The sequence below is a fragment of the Notamacropus eugenii genome, chromosome 2 (assembly GCF_028372415.1).
Source record: "Notamacropus eugenii isolate mMacEug1 chromosome 2, mMacEug1.pri_v2, whole genome shotgun sequence".
Taxonomy (NCBI): domain Eukaryota; kingdom Metazoa; phylum Chordata; class Mammalia; order Diprotodontia; family Macropodidae; genus Notamacropus; species Notamacropus eugenii.
In genome coordinates, this window is record NC_092873.1 from 209,428,823 (window position 1) to 209,451,864 (window position 23,042).

At 37.3% G+C, this 23,042-nt stretch overlaps 1 protein-coding gene across 6 annotated transcripts in view; it reads left to right on the forward strand.

Annotated features, from left to right (window-relative positions):
* NCOA7 (nuclear receptor coactivator 7) overlaps window positions 1-23,042 on the forward strand; it is a 182,817-nt gene that overhangs the window by 149,345 nt on the left and 10,430 nt on the right. For 5 of the 6 annotated variants that reach the window (XM_072643225.1, XM_072643224.1, XM_072643228.1 and 2 more), the window contains 2 exons: window positions 1,179-1,347; window positions 15,832-15,979. In XM_072643225.1, the coding sequence (XP_072499326.1) occupies window positions 1,179-1,347; window positions 15,832-15,979 (317 nt within the window). Of the gene's footprint in view, window positions 1-1,178; window positions 1,348-15,831; window positions 15,980-17,647; window positions 17,947-23,042 lie in introns of those variants that run through there. The other variant, XM_072643229.1, reaches the window with a different exon arrangement.

Consider the following 23,042-nt stretch of genomic DNA (forward strand, 5'->3'; position numbering starts at 1 on the left):
CATGGCAACAGTAGCAATACTGCCAATATTGAAAGAGATTCTTATGTCTAATACAGCATCTTATCCCTTAGGGTTAAAAGATGAGTTTATATATTGGTGCTGGACATCCAATTCCTAGGATGGAAGGAAGTTGCTCATGGTAGATAGGAATGGGGGAGAGGCAGAGAAATGGGAAGGCAGTTTGTTTTTTTACCTTTCAAGGAACTTTAGCTGATTAGCTTAGATAATAAAAGTATGCAAAATAGTTTTCTGAAAACTTTTCAGTTCTGTAATGCAACATCCCATCTTGGACAGTTGCTACCTGTGTGTCTTTGGGATAGCCCCTTAGCCTCCCTGGACCTCAGTTTCTTCATCTGTAAAATAAAAAGGTTGTAGTAGCTCTATACTTATGATCCTATTATTTTCTGAGGTCATAATCTTATCATTATTTACACGCATAGAGTCATTTTATTCAGTAATCAACAAACATTTATTAGCACTGGAAATACAAATAGGAAAAAGAAAGACAATCCTAAACAATTAGAGTTTACTCTCTAATCCATTTAGATTTTATCCACTTAGCTTTAGATTAGTAATCTCAATTATAATCTAATCCAGGCAGTGCTTTTTTCTTTTTACGACAAAATTTAGGTTTTTAATCAATCCAAGTGAATTGCAACTCAGGGTACCACACAGCAAGTGATGGGCTACCCAAGGCAGTTCTTAACCTTTTATTTCTAATAAATAAGATAATGTTCATAAATACATATATGAATAAGTATAGCACAAATGTATTTTATTTCTTCATCTTTCCTCATCTTTTATGAATCTTTCAGGTGAATCTTTGGGAAAACAATATTAGGATAGTTTACACATTCACCAGAAGCATAGCTTTATTATATTGCTATTCCAGGAGCTTGTAGAGAGAAGCCAGTCCTGCTGTTAGAAAAAAAAAAAATTTCGTAAGGGAATTTGTATTTTAACGCTATCAGAATGTCCCTTCATGCTGATCTGGTATATGTAATTAAATTATTGAAAGAATTTTGTACAAGAAGAGTTTTTAAAATCACATTAAACAAACAGTATCTGTTGACTCCTTATTTAAAATATTTGTTATTTTACTCAGGCTACAAAACTGAATTGTTACTATGTATCATTAGAGTATTTGGATTTTTAAAAAATTGTTTAATATGGTTCAGATATGCTTCCATCAAAAGAGGAGAAGAGCAAGACACCACCAATGTTTCTGTGTATCAAAGTGGGAAAACCCATGCGAAAATCCTTTGCTACCCATAGCACGACTATGGTACAACAGTTTGGCAAGAGAAGAAAGCAACCAGAGTACTGGTTTGCAGTTCCTCGAGAAAGGTAAGTTGATAACAATACAAAATTGGAAATGTACCTTGGAGCCTTTTTTTTTTATTAGCCTGGTTCTTGAATAAGATTTGAAAAATTCTCTTTCCATTGAATTTTGTTTGAAAGGACATTCTCTTGAGACTGAGTTGATCTGTGTTGAAGTTTTTCTTTTCATTTCAACATATACACAGTTCCTATTAAACCTGCTAAACCTATTAAAACATACAGCAGAGAAACTTCAGATACAATGGAATGATGATGGCAGTATCTGCCAATAGTACAGATATATAAAAATTCTCTAAAAATACCATTTTTAAAAAACAAATGAAAAACTTTATTATGGGTATAACATTCCATATTTACCATTTCTAACTGTATTGCTCCCAGATTTAAATTTTTTGTTTAATTTCTGGAAAATGTAAAGGTTCCAAAATATTGGATTTAGAGTCAGAGAATCTGTCTAAATCATGGCCCTTCTGTTTGTTCCCTGCATAACTGTGGGCAAGTAAGTGTCTTAACAAGGGCCTCAGTTTCCTGGAGTTGGACCAGATAACTTCAGAGGTACCTTCCAGGTCTCCATCTATTATCCAAGCTATTTAGTACCTTTTATGATCTTGGAAAGATCTAGGTCCTGGACCTAGATCTGCCATACCTCTCTAGGTAGGACCTTAGGCAAGTCAATTCTTATCAGTTGGCTTCAGTTTTCCCTGTTGCTGTTGAAGCTAGATGGAAGTTCTTTCTAGAACTGAAATCATATGCTTTGGTAATTGAGAAGTAAGAAATATGTGTGATCTGGGTAAGAAATTATAGCCCTAAAAGGAATAATCTTGGGAAAATATTTAAGTAATAATCTGGCATTTCCTTCCTTCCTTCCTTATTTGCTCAGGGTCACACAACTAATAAATGTCTGAGGCCAGATTTGAACTCAGATCTTCCTAATTGCAGACATTCTTCTCCTCATTTGACTTTTTGGACCTCTTTTACTATTTGGCCTAGTCTGTTTTTTAGAATGTTAATTTCTTCAGTATTTTTTTCTGTCTGTACCAAGCTGTTGACTCATTTTTCATGGTTTTCTCGCATCACTCTTTTTTCTTCCCAGTTTTTCCTCTACCTCTCTTACTTGATTTTCAGAATCCTTTTTGAGCTCTTCCATGGCCTGAGACCAATTCATATTTTTCTTGGAGGTTTTGGATATCTTTGTCTCTGTTGTCTTCTTCTGAGTATATGTTTTGATCTTCCTTGTCACCATGGTAACTTTCTAAAGTCAGAGTTTTTCCCATTGTTTGTTCATTTTCCCAGCCTGTTTTTTTAATTTTTAGTACTTGTTAAAGTAGGGCTCTGCTTCCAGAGTGGAAGACCACCACCCCAAGCTTCAGGAGTTTTTTGCAGCTGTTTTTAAAGATACTGCTAGGGACCTATAAGTTTTCAGTTCTTCGAAGGTTGTATGATCTAATGAGAGGTGTTTATTCCTCTCCTGGCCTGTGTTCTGGCCTATTTGTGACCACTCTTTTCTGCTGTGAGGAGGGTCCGCCCTCCAGAGTGGTTGCAAGCTCTGCTATGCTACTAGTGCTCTTTCTCACTCTGGGACTACCACCCACAACTGGGATCCAAGTCCAAGTATGGGCAAAGCAGCAGAGTCTTGCCTCAGTGCTAGCAAAAAGACCCCTGTGATCTCCTTATGGCTCATTGTTTGACCCCTTCATCATCTGTGGGGTGAGAGCTCTGGAAGCAGCTGCTGACGAGGCTACTGTTGATTCGGTCACTGCCAAAGCCTGCTGCTGTTTTGCTGGGGCTGGGACTGGGGCTGTGCTGCCATGCCTGCACTGGTTTGCATTCCACTCTCTCCCTGGAGTGACAGACCTTTCCTGCTGAACTTCCAAGCTGTCTTTGTTGCCTGTGGGCTGAGAGGTCCGGAAACTGCCCCTGCTGCCAGTGATTGAGTGGCTCTGAGCCCTGCTCTGGGTGTGCTGGGGCTAGGTCTGCATTGGCATGGCCTGCACTGAACCACACTCCTCTCTCACCCTGGTGCAACAGACCTTTCCTGCCAACTTTCCAAGATGTCTTAGGCTAGAAATTTGTTTCACTCCATTTTTTTGTGGATTCTGCTGCTCTAGAATTTGTTTAGTCATTTTTTTTTTTTTGCAAAGCAATTGGGGTTAAGTGATTTCCCCAGGGTCACACAGCTAGTAAGTATCAAGTGCCCAAGGCTGGATTTGAACTTATGTCTTCCTGACTCCAGGGCTGGTACTCTATTCACGGTCCCACCTATCCACCATATTGACTTCACCTCCCCTGGAATATATTTCAATGAATGTTTCAACCATGGTTGCTTATCACAACCCATCCACTGGTTCTGTACAGTTATTGTCCATGTTCTACTATAAGACCCCTGTGGTTTGTTCCCTAGGTCTGCTTATCCTTTGTGGGTGTATGTTCATCTAGAGCGTCTCTTTCCCCAAGCTTTCTGCATAACTGGATCTCCTCCCATTTTAATTTTCCCTCATACCATCTTCAAAAACATCATTCCCATAAGGATTTTATAAAAATTAGAGAACAGGCTTATGGATTCATAGTTTTATACTAGCTTATATCTTGAGGTGTGGCAGAGAAGTAATCTGATTATTTTCCTCTACAGAGGATGCTAAGAATTTTGTATGATGAAATTAAAGGACAGAGTGTGTGAAAGTTGTATCCTGAACTTGTCTTCAAGAATGAAAGTTTTTTCTTTGGTTAATGTTTTTTGGAGGCAATCTGAGTTAATCCAGGGTCAAATAACTAGTAAGTGTCTAAAGCTGGATTTGAGCTCAGTGCCAGTGCTCTATCCACTGCGCTACCTAGATGCCCAAGAATGAAAGTTTTCTTAAAGTAGGTTATATAATTGAAGGTATTTTTCTGTCTTGCCTTTATCTGATAGAAAAAGTGATATATATGCAAGTACTTTTTCAAGTCATTAGCTCACAGATTCTCTCTCTCCCTTCTCTCCCCTCTCCCAATCTTAATTCACTAATAGAATCACAGACTTTGAAAGTCTTAAAGCACTTTAGGGACCATGTACCAACCCAAAGATAAAATAGAATACATCCGCCTAAAGCAAATTTATTCATACTTCAGCCTTAAACTTGCAATCACTTTGTATCAATTCATATAATATCTTGTCATTTTTTAGTAGGAACTATTTGAAAGAAATGGCCTTTCATATGATGTTTTTGAAAATTTAGGCCAGGCCAAAGGTCTAGTGTTAAGGAAGAATTCTCTACAGATTAAGATACATGATCAGATTCATTTCAGTAGTATCTGTCATCTTTAGTTTGTCCTGGAAAACTTCAAGGAAGGATTTATTTTTAATGTAGCACTGAAGTATATCAATGAGATAAGACTGGGTCTTGTTTTGCCCTAGTATGTTGTGAGCAGATCTACCTGTCATTTTTTTAAAAAGCATTTTAAGCTAAATAGAATGAGTCTGTTTAGTGTAGTTTTTTTTTTAATTTGTTGTTGTTGAATCATTTTCAGTCACAGCTGACTCTTTTTGACCCCATTTGGGGTTTCCTTGTTAAAGATACTGGAGTGGTTTCCTTCCCTAGTTCATTTTACAGAGGAGGAACTGAGGCAGATGGGGTTAAGTGACTTGCCAAGGGTCACACAGCTAGCTAGTAAGTGTCTGAAGACCAGACTTAGGAAGAGTAAATTATTTTAATATTCTTCACCCTGTAGTATATTTAAAGACCAACACAGCAGGCAAGACAAATGAATTAACATCCTGGCCAGATTCCTTGTTTGGACTAACAGAATTCTGTCTCCCCCATCTATACACCTCAAAAAAAAAACAACAAACAAACAAACCCAGCTGCCTGGAGTCCTGTCTGTGCTGCCATTTGATTGTCCATCACTTTGACTCAGCCACTATGACTGGATGGAAAAATGATGCAGAAAAAGGAGAGTTGTGAGTCCTTGTTTTCACATTCAAAGCTGGAGCTTGGAATGAGCTTCACATTGGAAATTCATTGTAAAAACTTCTAATTATTAGGTTTCTTTATTGTACTGCTAGGTTTTAATTCAGCTACTAGGGTTAAAATGGATTTATGCAGGTTATTCTGGGGTCCTTGCCATCATTGTGAACAAGGTTGCTTTTGAAGATGTGGGCAGGGTTTTTTAAACCATCAATTTTAATGTCTAAAGTAAAATCTTTTACATGCTAGGGCCTGCCTGCATGATGCAATGTTACTAAAGTCACTTATGGTAATAATTACAGAATAATTCCAGCAATATGGTGTGATCCGTGCCAGTAACCATTTCAGTTTCATTTGTTAACAAGAAATCTTTTATAGTGAACATCTTTTTTGGGGGGGGCGGGGAGTTGTGGTATGTAGAAAATGGGTCACTAAAGGAATTCCATTTTACTACATTTTATAGTTGCAGTAACTTACTGGTCTTTGTCTAGCAAACAACCACACAAATTTAGTTTTCTTTTTCAAACTAATTTTTAATTAACCAAAGACTGGCTTGGAATATTATGGGACTCTTGGAAATATTCTTTCACCTTCAGTTAGTGTGGGATAATGGAACGAGTGCTAAATTTGGAGTCAGGGGACTTGAGCTCAGATTCCACCTCTGACGTTTGCTACCTATATAACCTTGAGCAAGTCACCAAACCTATCTGGGCCTCAATTTCTTGATCTGTAAAATGAGAAGGGTCCCCTCCAAAATAGTTCCCCCAACAAAAATTTCAGAATCTCTCAAAGTTTTCTTCTTGGTGTTTTGGTCAGTAGAATATCAGATGACCTCTGAAGTCCCTTCTAGCTCCTACTCTACAATTTATGACAATATTGAAGGAATCTGTCATTTGTCAGGTACTTGGCAGGCACAGGGTACTCCCCCCTGGGAGGAGGGTATACAGCATAGTACCTCTGGGGAAAATGTTTAACTATGTGCTGGAAGGATCAGACAGTTCTGTGGCTTTGAAGTGTAAAACCAGAGAGAGGGAAAGAGGCATTCTAGTGTTAGCATCTAGTTTGGTATTCCTGATGCTTAGAACTATTTAATCGTAAGCTATTCAGAAATAATTTGTGGTGCACCTCACTATTAAAGCAAATTCTCCCATTCCCTTTTGACTCCCATTTGATATTCCCACAATGTTTGCTTGCTTTTCTATTCCAGATTTAATGTTGTCTAGAACCTTTGTGATCTTTATGACACATAGCCTTTGTGTTTGGCACTTACTAAGCTCTTAATAACTATTTGTTGCCTGCCTGCCTTTGTGACTGTAGCTGCATTCTGGGGGAATTAAACAAAAAGTAGTCACCCTGCTCACTAGATTCTCTTTGTACCTCTCCTCTGGGATATGCTGTCACCTTCTGATTTAACCACTATTTACTAAATGCTTACTATTGAGTCAGATCTAGTGCTATGCTTTGGAATTAGAAAGACCAAACAATCTCTGGTCCTCAAGGAGTTTATTTTTACCATCTTAAATATAATTCTGACACATAACTTAACCTTCTTTTGATTTAGGCTTCCTGAAAAGTATGTGAAATTTCATTCTTCTGTGATGCTCTTTTCAAAGTTTGTCCTTTCTTTTCTAATATCTTTGCCAAGGTATTACCCATGAAATGGATTGTTCCTACCTCAATTATATTGTGGTTTGGAGCTTCTTTCAGTCTTAGATGTTTCCTGTCACTATCATGAAGTAGGATAGTGAGAATGGAAATAGAGAGTGAGAAGAACCCCCCCTAACCCCCCCATCCCGCCCATCTGCTCCACCATATCACCTTTCACTAAACCTAGCTGCTAAGAGTTGGTATTTATGGTAATATACAAAATCTTCCAAGTGAATGGTCACTTTAAAAGCTAATCGAAAGCTTGGGAATAGGTTCAGGGCCATTCAGCTAGGTGGACATTTAAGCAGCCACTTTTGGCATTCCCAGATATCTATTATTGTGATTCTTATATCTCCTTCCAAGGGTTTAGTATTAAATGGAAGTCAGCTCTATTCCTCATAAGCATCAAAAACTTCACAGACCTTCAGAGGGCTACTGGAAGTTGTATAGTGCTTTAGAGTAAGACCATAGCAACACCTTGGAAATGGTGCGGGGTCTCTATCCCCAGACTTTTTCCTTAAGTATAGAGATAGGAATTGGACCTATAATTTCATTGGTATAGGGAACATTTGAGTGAGGAATCCCCCCTAGCAATGTAGGTGACCACTTTCTCTGAATTTAGAGACTTGCCTAGACCACTGAGATATTAAGTGACTTGCTAAGTTTTACCATAACCTATGTATGTCAAGTTAAACCTCAGTCTTCCTGCCTTCAAGGCTAGTTCTTTATTCATTCCACCACTCTGTGGCTAAATCAAACACCAAGACAAACTGATACATATTTAATCCTATCTCAGTAATTTTTTAATTTCATTTTTTCAATTAATGAAAATATATTTTCTCCTTGTCCCATCTCCCCTTCACAATTGTAAAAAAAAAAAAAAAAAGTAGGGGACAGAAGACAGAGAAGAAGAGACTCTTGTAAAAAATATACATAGTTAAGCAAAACAAACTCCTGCATTGGCCAGATCCAAAAAAATATATTTCATTTTGTACCCTGATTCTAACACATCTCTCTTAGGAAGGGGCGGGGGGGGGGGGGTATATGTTTCACCATTGTTCCTCTGAAATCATGGTTGATCAGAGTTCTTAAATCTTTTTTTAATAAAAATTTTTGTCAGTTAACAAGCATTTATTGTCTCTTCCTCTTGCCTTCCCTTTACCTCCAAAACAGAAAACCTAATTTTGCATCCAATTGCCAGATTGAGTTTGGTTTTTTATTTTTGCAAAAGATCTTATCCCCCAAAGTTACTGTTTCATACCCTTCAATGAGTTCGAAATACTTCATAAACTTTGGGAGAAACGTGGTAGAATATTATATTGTGTGTCTCTATGCTGTTTATGTGTGAGGTTTTTTTCATTCAAGAAGAATTTATTGTCTAGTATACAATATACAGTACTACACTATGAGGCATCTAGAATATGTATAATATATGCAAATAGCAAATGTTAATATATAAGGCACATATAATAAGAGAAGAATTCAGAATATTCCATTTGCTGCCTTGTTCTAAATGAGAGAACTTTTTAATTAAATTAAATGATCAGAATGTGAATAAACCCTGTATACCTCCTTGAATCAATCAATCAAAGCCATGGTGTGAGAGACTAGGCAGGACTGAGTTATGGCAAGAAAGAGAGATGGAAGGGATTAACTGACTCCACAGCACTTGGACAGGAGGGAAGGAGGCAATCAAGAGTTATCTCTCAGATGTCATTGGAGCCTCACAACAGCCCTGCACAGTAAGGGCTATTCCTTTACAGTTGAAGAAACTGAGGTTAGGTGAATTGTTGGAAGGCCACGTAGCTAGTAGTGTCCGAGGCTAGATTTTAACTCAGCACTTCCCTAACTCCAAGCCCAGTGCTATATCTGCTGCCCCACCAGCTGTCTCCTGGGAGAGCCAGGCTGTGGGAAGTCCCTTGAAAAGGTCAGCTCTTTCCCCAAATTCCCCTCTCAATTCCTGTCTGTCCACACACACTGCTGCTTCTTCATTATCCAGATGTTTCCAGTAAACTGAATTTTGCCTTCAATTGCAAAGGCACCAGGTTTTTAACTAAAGATATAAATGCAACTTTAGGCAGAGAGCTCAATCTCTGCTAGGCCTGAGAAACTGCCTTAGCGGGGCGGGGTGCTCAGACTAATTGTGACCAAACTCATAATTTTCATCAAAATAAAGTCCCCAAAGAGGAGGGAACCAAGTAGACCTTAGGAGCCATTATATTGTTTCATAGAATTAAAAACATGAGAATTATTTTAACACCATGTTAAATATTATATTAATGTTATAGCTTACATATATCATATTTTGATAATAATATTAGCTAGCATTTATATAGTGCTTATTACATGTCAGCACTGTGCTAAATATACTTTACAATTATTATTTCATTTGACCCTCACAACAACACTGGTAGATAGATACTGTTGTTATCCCCATTTTAGAGTTGAGAAAACTGAAGCAAACAGCTTTTAAGTGACTTGCCCTAGCCCACACAGCTAGTACTACCTGAGGTCTGATTTGAGCTCATGTCTTACTGACTTCAAGCCTGGCACTCTGTCCACTGCAGCACTTATATTGTGGATTTATTCCTGCCCAGGAAGATGGGAAGACTGCTAGTAACACTTGATTAGCACTAATCAAGAAGTCTGTGAGAATTGTCTGTTCCTGGTAATTCTTGGAGGCTTTCAAACCATCGATTCCAGCCTCAGACACTTACTAACTTTGACAAGTCACTTAACCCTGTTTACCTCAGTTTTCTCATCTTGTAAAGTGAGCTGGAGGAGGAAATGGCAAACCACTGCAGTATCTTTTCCAAGGAAACCTCAAATGGGGTCACAAAGAGTTGGACACAACCAAACAACAAAGTTATGATTCTGGATAGAAAAAGTATTCTAGATGACAATGTGAGTTTTCAAATCAAAAGTTCTCTTTGAGTAAATTATTGCCCCACTAGCAATCTGTCTTATGTATTATGCAAGTATTAAATTGACTTTTAAGTTTTTGCTTTACTTGATTTCTTTTCAAAATAGAAGACTCGCATGAATTTTTATGTAAATGTGTTCCATTATTTTAAACAGAAAACAGTATTTCTTCATTCTCTAAATTGGCTCTCTTAATCAGCATCATTTTGGTAGCCTTCTTTGGTAACTATAAACCTATATTTTGAATATACCTGCGGAAAATGAGAATGCAAAATTATGGTTAAATTGATTCCACTTTGAAAAGCATTATATTCCTTTGCATAATTATCATCTCAAACACATTATAACTTAATTTTTTTCATACAGGACAGGTATGTGGTCAGTCCTTTGACCTTCAAAGATATATGACCCAGTGAGATCACTTTTGGTATTGGTGGTATGGTTTTGCAGTCTAGAACCACTGATGTAGCATTACCATCCTGCTTTGGCGTTTGTAAGAAGCTTAAGAAGCTTTCAAAAGCAGCATCTCCTGGCTATATTTGGTTACAAATCCCAGAAACATAGGTGGAACATTACTTTTAAAATTCTGTAAATATCATACCACTATATGTTATGCATTGTACTGGATTCTAGGGATGCAAATGTGAAACATGATATCATCCTTGTCCTCAAGAAACTTATAACCTAATATTACACCAATAATCTATCCAAAGATTTATGCTGCCAAGATTCCTTACTTTGCCACAGATGCCACCTAGAAAGATTGTTTAGCCAGTTTTCTTCATTATATTAGCTTATGAGTTCAGTTTCTGCTTTAGACCATCTTTCATCACTAGTGTCATGGAAAGGGAGCAACATTTGGAGCCAAAGGAGAGTGGTTCAGATTCTAGCTCTGCTGCTTATTATTGCCTGTGACCTTATTACTTACCTGACTTCTCTGTGCCTTAATTTTCTCATCTGGAAAATTTCTCTGAAATCCCCTTTGGCTTTAAATTTGTTTTCCAGGAACTTAGCTGAGCATTCAAATTTATTTAGAGGCCACTTGAGTACAAGGTTCTTATTGATGATATCAGATTGAGTAAATAGTAGATAAAATCAGTAACTGTTGGGTAGAAACTGACTTTCCTATCCTGCGTCTAGTGACCACTGCAAAGATCATGATCTCACTATTGTAACCCACATAAAGATCATGTCCTCACTATTGTGACCTACCTTGTACTTCTTGGTATATATAACTGATCTTCCTCCTCCCCTTCAGTATTACTTAAATCTTTCAAAAAGTAAAAGTGACCACTCTAATTTAGAGATATTTAGAATAGGTGGTCAACTTGTTTGTGTTATAACAATGAATTGTTAAGTAGCACAGAAATCTGATGTAATTCTCGTGGCTAATAATAAGTCAGGTTTTTTTGGTACTTTGAAGAGCTTGCATCACTATAATGCTGTGGTAAAGGTCATATCCTGATATTTCATAGATGAAGAAATAGGCTCAAAAGGTTGAATGCCTTGCTCAAAGTCATAGCTAGCATGTGGGGATTTGAACACTCTTATGTAAAATTCTTTCCATTACAGAAGTTCAGCTACCAAGTTTAGAAATAAAATGCTTCTTTATACCCAAATCATCAATACCAGGACTTGACAATATCCAGGTCATTTCACTGTTGCTTAAAACTTTCCTAGTGACCCTAACCATGAAATACAAAGGACAAACTAATCATCAAATTCTCAATATCCAAAGAAGGGAATGCAACTTTTCTCCACAACTGGATGAAAAAGAAGCTTTGCATTAATTACAGTTCTCTTCTAAGGTTGAGGAAACATTAAAATAGGAACAGAGAGAGATGAGGAGGTAAGGAGTAGTCAGAAAGTCATCATTTGTCAGTACAGATGCAGAGGTTCCCATGATTGATTTGTCCTAGGATACTGCTCCTGTCTATCTGATCCGACCAGTCAAACCACTTTCATTATTATGGAATGGGAGTAGGACGCTAAGATGGAAACAACACCAGATAAGTATTCAGGATACCCATGTTCTAGTCCCAGCAACATAGAAACAACAGAGCTTAGCACTTAACAAAAATAATTAAAGGAGGAAGCTACAAGATAGTGTACTTCTTTCAGCAGTAGACTATATCCAAGTGTTCTGGAACCAACTTATACAGGCTCTGGAAAGCCAGTTGTTACATTTGCATTGAAAGCCATTTATACATTAGAAATATGCGAATGCTGCAAATCGGGGTTTAATTTATTGTGTTTGTTGATTATCTAGACCAGGGGTGGGGAACTTGCAGCCTTGGGGCCGCACGTAGCCCCTGCAGGTCCTTAACTATGACCCTTTGATTGAATCCAAACTTCACAGAACAAATCCTTTTATTAAAGGGATCCTTTTATTAACCTCAAGGCTGAAGGTTCCCCATCCTTGGCTCTAGACTGAAGAAACTGATAGAGAAAACGCTAGTCATGCAGATTAAACTGAATAATGTGTCATGCACACTTTTTTTTTCTTTTGAGAGCTGCTTGTTAAACATTGACCAGCACATCCCTGGCTATATCCCAAGTGAGTTGTTACCCCATGCTCTCACCCCTTGACCTCAGTGTCATGGAATTTCCACCTATTACTACTAGGGTTTTTCCCACACCCCCAACTGAATTTACCTTGAAAAGTTTATTTGAGATCATTTTGTATGCCCCTTTATGAGGCAGATTTTGTGCCACTTAACCTGGGTGAAAAAAATTGCTACTTCTGGCTCCAACTTCTTCCCTTCTTAACCACCAACATATATAGAGCCCCTGTACCTGGATGTTAGTGCCACTATGCTAGCCATTAGGATACAAAGACAAAAATAAGATGATTTCTGCCCTAAGGAGTTTGCATTCTACTGGGAAATAAATAATGCACATACTGCCTTCTTTCCAGAGTCTTTGTGGAAAAAGCAGTTTACAAACCTCAAAATATTATAAAAAATGTAAGTTATTTTCTCACTATAATTTTTTTCTCAAAGATGAGAAGCAGGCACTAAGACTGGAAATATGTGGTTTTAGGAACTCAACCATAGCATTCACAGATATTTCCTTTCTGGTTTTCCCCCTAAAATATAGGTCACTTAGGTATTTCTGCAAATTCCTAGAAATGTAGTGTGAAGTGGCAGAATATGAGACAACTGTATACACTCTCTTGCAGACAACATTTTAAAAGATTTTATTTCTTTTCCCTAAGACTAACAGCAAGAGGGGAGAAAGGATATGTGAGATATACAAATTTATTTACTTTAAGAAAGCAGATTACCTTGGATTTAGAGTCCAAAAGTGAACCTGGGTTCTGCCTCTTAGACTGATTAAAACCAGGACTCTGAGGCCATCTACAGACCAGAATGGGAAACAACATCTTTTAGATCATAGGACTAGGTAATGGACCATTAGGTAATGACCTTACCCATCTGCTAAGGAAACCCTTATGGTAAAAGAACATAAGTGCAAGAAATAAGCTTCTGAACTAAAATCAAAATGCTCCATCACCACCCCAGAATATTGGGAAGGAAAGGTGGGATAGGAGAGGAAACATGGTTTCTTCATCCTGTTCACCCAGAGGCCTTAGATTTAAAAGTTAGCAACCCTGCTATCAATTGAATTGTAATGCTTTTTTGGGGAGAAGAGAGCCAGGGTGCAAATAGCCCCTTTCCATTCTTTTCATTTTGAAGAGTAATCATGCCAAGACCATATGTTACACCATAACCCTGTGTTACTCAGGACAATCTGAGAGTTGGCTACATCTACCCTATAAATGCTCCCTTCTGGGTTGCCCACTTCACATTGTGCTTTTCTGATCTCTCCATCTCCCTTAATTCTCTTCCAAAATTAGTCATGTCCTACTCTACCCCTGAAGTCCCACTCCATTGCCATTAACTGGTCTTTAAAAAGGATTTGTGATATTCAATTGGATATTATATTCTTAAATCTATATTGATGTAACTACTTTTCACTCTCTCTCTCTAATTGAGTTTATTGGTCTAGGATAAGCTACCTATGACATTAGAGCTAGGGAGTGACACCTGAAGCCATTGTTAGTACCATGGTACCATTCCTGACCACATGTATCTTGTCATTTTAATCTCTTCCCTTTTCCTCATCTCTTTCCATCTTTCTTGCATTATTTTTTCCTGTCTTTGTTCTTTCTGCCATGGTTATACCTCAGCCTGCCAATGGTACCTATTGTTTCCCATTACTTTACTTTAGCCGCATTGGTGTGACTCGGACCTGTGTAACCTTGGGCAAAATACAGCCTTCCTGTGCTTCTGTTTCCTCATCTGTAAAATGAAGGGTTGCTTGGACATGAATTTGTGTCTTTGAACTTAGGAAAAGGTGATGCATACCAGGATAAAACTGATACTTCTGTACATCAAACATTTTTGAAAAAATAGCTAGGTGCTTCTGCCAAGGTAGGATATGTCCAGGGATGAGAGAACACAGTACTTGTATTATGTAGAATTAGAATAGGTGCTACCATGACAGTGCTACTACCAAAGATCTCTTTTTCTTCCTTCTGTCCTCTTTAACCTGTGGTTTTTGTCCGTCTGCCCCTAAGATAGCCCTGGTTAGAGACACCAGAAAAGGATAATGTAAAAGTCCTTAGTAGCGTCAACAATGGCCAAAGCAAAGACTAACTCTAGGTCAGTGAGGGACCTTGGTAGAGGAACCTAGAGTTATGTGGGGAAGAGGAAGCTGGCTTTCTTGGATTCTTCACTTGTAGGCTAAATATTTTTAGTTATGGTCACAGTCTATATTTTATTAGAAGTAGAACTTCCATTAATTTTAGGAGACATTAAATATGCATTAGGAGATAGTTTGAGTAATGTTGTGGTCAGGAGCTGGTGTTCTAATGTTGAAAATCCTCCCTATACTCTAAGGTTTTTAAAACCTATGACTATGAAGGAGATAGCACCAGCACCATTCTCCCCCCTTCTCCCCTCCAAGCTGCTAAATGTCTTTTATGCAAAAATATTACAATAAACTTAAAATGAATCAGTATGAACTGATTAAACCCTAATAGAATATTCCATAACCTTAATGTCCTCCATCATTTAAAAAGCGAGGGATAAAGAGAACAATTTCTACAATAACAGCAACATTATAAAGACAAATGCTTTAGAACCCTGATCAAATCAAGGACCAACCTTCATTCCAGAGGACCAAGGATGATGCATGCTACCCACCCCAAGGACAAAAGAGGTGATGAAATCATAGTACAGAATGAAAATATAACCAATGTGAGGATTTGTTTTGCTTTGCTTGACCCTGCATATTTGTTCCAGGGTATTTGTTTTTTCTTTCTTTTCGGTGGAAAGATGAGGAAAATGGAAAAGAGAAAAAAATCAATTTTTGTTTACAAAAAAAATTTAATTAAAAAAATTAGAAGCAAGGGAGGGATAAGAAATGAGTTAAATTTATTTCCCGGTGAAGTCAAAGTGCCTTTCTTATGGTTGTAATAAAGCCTCACCTAATATTATTCACTCTTATCTTTTCATCAAAAATGTTTTGTGAAAATGATTATATACTTGACCCACAGAAAGCCTTTCATCTGAACATGATCTCTTTGTTCCCTGGTCAGATCATACTTCTCACTTTCATGGAAAACAGTGCCACATTTGGTGTAAAGGGTTCATGGATTCCAACTTTTTATTACATGGCCCCTCAGTTTTTCCTTCTAGAGCTGATGAATGGTGCCACTCTCCTACAGCAGTGAATCGCTAGATATAACAATTTCAGGCAGGACATCTTCTCTGCTGATTTCTGTCATTGTGCCTTATTTTCAGAATTTGAAAAGCTTCAGGTGGTGATAACTTGCACAACTGATAGTTCATTCCTCATTTGGCAAAATGGATTTGCTCAGCAGAAGAATGACACAGTTCAGCACATCAAAATTTCTAGTTTTTTTTAAACTATCAGGTCTCTAATCTCTGTGCCTTTTCTCTGTGTTTTTCAGGGTAGATCATTTGTACACCTTCTTTGTTCAGTGCTCGCCAGAAGTTTATGGAAAAGATGCCAAAGAACAAGGGTTTGTTGTTGTTGAAAAGGAAGAGTTGAATATGGTCGATAACTTTTTCAGTGAGCCAACAGCTAAGAGCTGGGAGGTGAGTGTGCACCACAACTCTGACAGTTGTCATAGAAAACGTAGAAAACATTTCTGTAGCCAGCATCTTCCCAGGAGCAATACACAAATACATATTCATATATATGTATATGTATAAATATAAACATATACATATATACATTTATATATACACATATTTGCATTTATACATATATAGGCTTAGGTTTTGGTTGAGGAATAAAAGGAAGCTAAAGGAGTTTTTTCACTACTTTTTAGCCTAGAAAATATGAGAACCCATTCCCAATACTTTATTAATACTAGAGGTTGCTTTATAATTTAATTGATTATTTATTGAATTGAATTAACCTGAACTTTACAGCTTACTTCTTGTATTTTTATAAAACTTGTGTAGTTTTCCTTTGCATTTAATCCAATATAGTATCTAGAAATCAAGAAATATTTCCTGTTCCCTCATTTGTGATACATTGCTATCAATGACATCAGATGTGCAGGTTTCCTTTTTTTTCAGTTTTGTATATGATCCATATATCTATTAGATCTTCCCAAAGCAAATAAGGAATGTGTTCATCTCCTTTTAAGTAACTTAGTCATTTTTCAAGTTTCATTTATCTGGCAAGCAAAAAGGAAACCAAAGTGATCTGTCAATCTTGGGTCTGTTTCTACAGGCACGTATCTTTTGCCCCATACAGTCACTGGATCAGCCTTAGAGCTGGAAAGGGTCTGAGTGACCATTGAGTCCCACTCCTTCATTTAGTCAAAGAGGAAACTGAGTCCCAGAGAGGTTAAATGATCCTACTCCTAATATATGTCTCTGCAGAATTGCCTAATCACGTTGCTCATCCATATCCGTGGGAGGATTAGAACTGTGGTCTACTTAACTTCAAGCCTAGCACTGAACGCACTGTATTACCTATCACTTTCTTGCCAGTGGGTAGATAAGCTAAAGATGGTGCAAGAGCCCTACCATGACCTCAAGTACATAGCAAATATAGTTTTGCACTGCAAAATACCTTTATGTGTACAGAGCAAGGTCATTAGGATCCCCTGGTACTTACATACCCTGCCCTGCTCATAGGATTGCTGTGAGCAAAGTGCTTTGTAAACCTTAAAACACAGTAGAAACTCAGGCTTGGTGTTATTGTATGCTCTACTGGAAGATGATTAAAAGGCCCATATTCACCAAGAAGAACAACTAATTTACAATTTTGGGTTAATCTCCATTTACCAGGCTGCCTGCCAACGGAAAACCCTACTTGCATCATCTTCTCAGAAATCAAGTGCTTGTTCATTTTTCATTCAGTTGTAAATTCCTTACAAGATGAAGCATGTTATCCAATGCACATGCTGTTATTCTGCCTGTTATAAATTTAAAGCCATTTAAAGATTCCTATTCAGTGGAGCAGACCCATGCCATGGATTCTTCATCTTGCTGTCACTAAGTAGCCAAGCTAGTCTTTTGACTCCAAATGTAGTACATTTTTCTCAGTGTAGCAACTACCTCCATGGGAGGGGAGAAGGGGTGTAAGTATCCAAAATCTTGGATGATGCAATTCAGGTGAGCAACATCACCCAAAAGGGGAGGAGGTATGAGGTAGAGATGAAAACAATGAGGTTTTGTTAACCCCAATTAGGAAATTAAATTTGAAAGGTGAAAGCTCATTTTATAGCCTTGGGCCTATATCTAACAGGAAGTCTTTGTTTACTTTCAATCCTAATTTGGGTGTGTTCCTGTAGAGTGGTGAACCCTATCCTAAGGGAAATAGAAACTTACTCATGCAGGAAACTAGATATAGAGCAGAAGCTCTGGTAGCAGCAGCCACTCCGTGCTGCTAACTGCCTCGTGGAGGCAACGAAAGTCTTTGCCCTGCAGAGGGAGAGGTTGTCAGAGCCAGCAACCCTCACGACCTCACGATGAGGCTAAAGCAAATGGCTTTGGACATTCAGATCCTGTACTATGCCAGACCTGACCAGGAGCCTTTTGTGGAGGTAGGGCAGATTATACCCTTCATTGTTTCTGAATCTCCAAGGAGCTAACTGTGTGATGGAATACATCTGTTTCCAAGTCCATTTTCCTTAAAAGGGCTCGGTTTTTAGAATTTCATTGTGATGCAGTGTTTTATCTGCTTTGGCAATGTGTACTTTTTGCTTTTTCCCTTCTAGAATAAGGAAGGTGCTGAAACTTAAGTAGAGTGTGTTTAATATTTGATTCTGTGACCTGATCTAAATGTCTGCGGGGATTATAGTCCTCTCCCAGGACGTAGTACTTTATTTGCTGTATTTAAAATGCTTAACTTTTAAGGGTTTTATTTGTTTTTAAATTCTCTTTATTAGGAAATACAATTTAGGAGGAACTGGTCACTTCATCTAATATATTTAAAATGCTTAACTTTGTGAGTTTTGTTTGTTTTTAAGTTCTCTTTCTTAGGAAATGCAACTTAGAAGGAATTGGTCTCTTGATTTATGTTCTGGTGAGATACATACTTAAACCATTGAATATTACGGCTCTTTCTGTGCCTTTGAGTTTAATAGTACTTTTTACATCTTACCTTGGATGTTTTTTGGTTTTGGTTTTCCTGGAAATTTATATTATTAGGGTGTCTTTGTTTTCTAACAATATACCTATCAATTTTTAGGGAAAGAATTAAGGGTTTCCACTAAACTTTATGAGGAAAAAATGGATTTTGAGTTAAAATGATCACTTACCTCTGTGATATTGAGGTGATATTGAGGCACTTTACCTCTCTGAGTCTCAGTTTCCTCACCTGTAAACTAAGGGATTAGACTAAATAATCTTTGAAGTTCCTCCTATGATCCTGTAACTTAAGCCCAGATACAAAATAGGAGATGCCATTCATTTTAAAATTTCTCAATTTAGAAGAAAAGTAACTCTGGGCTCTTATTTTTGAACTATGCAGACTGAATTTTCAGCTGGTTGACATCTTAACTGAAATTTTTGTCCCTGTCTGCCCCTCATCACTTGCGTAATCAGTTTCCAGGACCAAAAACACCGGCAAACTCGGCTACTTTTGATTTGCTCAACTGAAACCATCAATAACCTTGAGTAGGAAGAGACAATAGAATCTTAATTTAGAACAGGAAGGGAGCTATTAAGGTCATCTACTCCAACCTCCTTATTTTACAGATAAGGAATCAATGGCCCAGAAAAGTTAAATGACTTCTTCACAATATTTTCAGTAGCTAATGGCTTGGCTCGATTTTGAAACCAAGCCCTCTGAATGTATTTTTCAACATCATCTTCACTGTGCTTTTGCTTGTTTTACACACAGCCTTCACCACATGGTCTGCTACTTTAATTTTCCACTAATTACTACCTTGAAATCCCTTGTCTTCTTGACCTACAAATTTTCACCTCTTGGTAATCTTCAATAATACACTATCTTTCTTCCTAGACCAGGATTTCTGAGTGTTTGCTGGTAAAACTTATGAAATAAAGTCAAGTTCATCACCAAATTTATGGTACGCAACCTCAGCTGGGCCCTCAAAAAGTTTTGCTCTATCCTTATCTACATCTACTTTTCTACTCCCTTCTTCATAACTGTATTCCTAGCTCCTCACACTTGGAGAAGATAACCTATCCCATTAATTCAATGAGAAGAGTAAAACTATCCAAATCCCTTCCTCAAAATTCTTCAATATTATCACTCAACTTTCTCCTTCCCTCCAGTTTCAGAAAAGGTATTACTCTTCAAGGGTTAATAAATCACTTAATAAAATGACCAAATCCAGTCATCTTTTTTAGTTTTCATTTTCCCTAACTTCTATGTAAGCAGTATCTGAATATGTTGACCATTTCATCATTTCAAATACTTTTTTATTTGCTTCAAAGATACAACTGTCCTGGGTCTCTTGTTGCCTTTCTAACTGCTTCTTATATGGCTCTTCGTCTTTTTCCCAGTCCCTTAATGCAAATGTTTCCCAAGGGTCTATCCTTGGACATTTGAGAAAGAAAGAGAAAGAGATGGGGGTTACCAGGATGTGGAGAATTTGAGGTCTCCCTCAACCACTCCATTAGGGCTTTTAGAGATGCACCAAATTCTTACGAGGTAGAAAGAATCTCCTTTAGACTCCCCCCAACTTAACATAGTAATCCTCAGAAGGACCCCTGCAATCGTGCGGAGATCCTTGGACAGACAAGTTCAGGAGTTCAAGTAAATCAAGGATATATTACAGAGGCCAGAGACTTTGGGTACATCCAGCATTCCCTGTCCAAACCCAGCCCAGCCTGAGTCTTTCCTAAAGCGATGGCTGTAGGAACCCAGTCAGAAAGATCAGCCTTGGAATATTTGGGAGGCTGATCCACTGAGATGCTAGACAGGGTTGGGTAACCTGCAGCCTCAAGGTCACAAATCTGTTTATTAAGGGGATTTGTTTTGTGAAGTTTGGATTCAATTAAAGGGCCACACTTGAGGACCTAGAGGGCCACATGTGACCTCGAGGCCACAGGTTCCCCATCCCTACAAGGCCCAAGCCCATACAGAAGAAAAGTCTAGGCAGAATCTAATTCCAGTAGTCCCTGAAATCTGTGGTGGAAACCAGACATTTAGCAGCCCCTATGCCCAATATCCAGAGGGGAGGACCTGGGGCAGAGCAGAAGGAGGTCTTAGAACCCTATGGAAAGAGGAAGCCCAATGTAGAAATATGTCTTGCATGACTTCACATGTACAATCTATATCAAATTTGCTTGCTTTCTCAAGGAAGGAGAAGGAACAGAAGGGAGGGAAAGAATTTGGAACTCAGAATTTTTTTAAAAAGGAATGTTTAAAAAGACTTACTGAGGTAGATGAGATGAGCAAGCCAAGGAAAGCTAAATACCATGAAGAAATAAATACCTTGGTTTGAGTGACAGCCAGAAGAATAACCCAAAAGAGAATAGTGACCTTCCAACAAGTCTAGCTAAAGTTTTGTTGGAAAAAAAAAAAGTCCTGGTTTTTCTAAATAAGACTAGGAGAAAAGCAAGGAAGCCTATTATCACCACTGATATTTAAATTATTGATAGAAATAAAACAAGAAAAGAAATTGAGGGAATAAACATAGCAGAGGAAATAAAATTATTGCTTTTTGCACATAATGTGATAGTGTCCTTAATAGCTAAAAATTAAGTGAAATAATAATTTCAGTAGAGTTGCAGAATACCAAATAAATAAATCCACATAAATCATCAGCATTTCTATATATTACTAGCAACACTCAGAAGGGAGAACTGAAAAGAGAAATGATGCAATAAAATATTTAGGAGAGTATGTACCAAGATGCTCCCAGGAACTGTATGAATCTACCTATAAAGTACTTTGCAGAAGTAAAGACAGACATAAATAAGTGGAGAAACATTAATTGCTCACAGGTAGGTAGACTCAATATAATAATGACAACATTAAATTAATTTATTTAATATAACAATCAAATTTCCAAAAGTACACTTTATAAATGTAGAGTGGGAAGGAGCCTATCAATAACAAATCTCTAACTGTATTACAAAGCAGTAATCATTAAAAACAATCTGCTACTGGTTTGGGTGTTTGTTTTTTTTAATTAAAGAAGAATAGGGTTAATCACTGGTATAGATTTAGGTACCCATAAGGAAGTAAACAAACACAGCAGCAGAGAGTCTGAGAGCCCTGATCCCAGTCACTAGGGAAAGCACTCAATATCTGACCAAATTCACAGGAAAAACTATCACTTGTTTAGTCTTGAACTCTTCCCCTAGTCGTAGTACACAGAAAAGTAATTTTTTCTTTACTCATAATATTTGATGATCATGGAAGGAGTTATCTTTCAAAATTATGAATAAGGGAAGAGTTCATGATTAAACAACTGATAGAGAGGCTCACACAAGATAAAATGAAATATTTTGATGACATTAAATTTTAAAGTTTTTGCACAAACAAATTTAATGTAGCAAAACCTCTTAGGAAAACTGGTAAGTAGAGGCGGAGAATCTTTACAGCAAGTTATTTTTTTTTAATAAAAGTCTCACATCCAAGATATATAAAAAACTGATTATTTAACCATTCCCCAGTCAATGAATGGTTAAAGACTATAAATATGTAGTTTTCATAGGAAAAAATTTAAGCTATCAGTAGTCATGGGGAAAATATGTTCCAAATCACTAATAATCAGATTCACATTATGGCAATAGATTGGCAAAGATAACAAAAGAGGAAAATTACAAATGTTGTAAAAAATTGTGGGGGAATAGGTACACTAATATAGCTCTTGGTAGAGCTATTTCCAAAAACAATTTGGAACTCTACCCCAAAAGATAAAAAATGGGTTATATTTTAACCTCTACCTCTACTAGGCCTATGTCCCAAAGAAAAAAGATCTCTACGTACAAGAATATTTATAGCAGCTCTTTTCATGTTAGACAAAAATTAGCAACTAATGAGATATCTTTCTGTTGGGGAATGGCTAAACAAATTGTTATTGTCTATGAATGTAAATAGAATATTAGTGTGCTATGGGAAATAATGAAACTTGACATGATATGCAATGAAATTCTGAAAAAGGAAGACTTCTGTGAACCAGTAGAGAGTGAACAGGAGTAGAACAGTTTTTACAATGATAACATTATAAGGAAAAGCAATTTTAGAACTCTGATGGGCAACTTAAAATCTAAAAAGAAAGCTATATTTTTGGATGTAACGAATTGAGGGATTTGTTTCTTTGAATTATGTATTGAAGGCTTTATCTCTGACTTTTTAAAAAATTTGTTCAATTGGGAGAGAAAGATTAGTGAGGACAAATTTTTTTTTTTAAAAATCAAAGCTAAGTTTTTGTATCTTTGATCCCTAAATCTCTCTCTCTCCTTGAGCCTTTACTATTTCTGGTAATGTTCACTGTTTCCAGATATTTCTGATTGGTAATAATTTTATTAACCCCGTCTACCATATTAAAAGTCTTAAGCTTATTCTTGATTCTTGTCTCTGACTCACCTTGTATCCACATAGCCCTGAAGCACTTATATCCTTTCTCCCAATTTCGATTACTCCTACCCTAGTACTAGCATTCTGTATCATTTACTGTTACTGTTGCAATAGCTTCTTAATAGTTCTTCCTGCCTC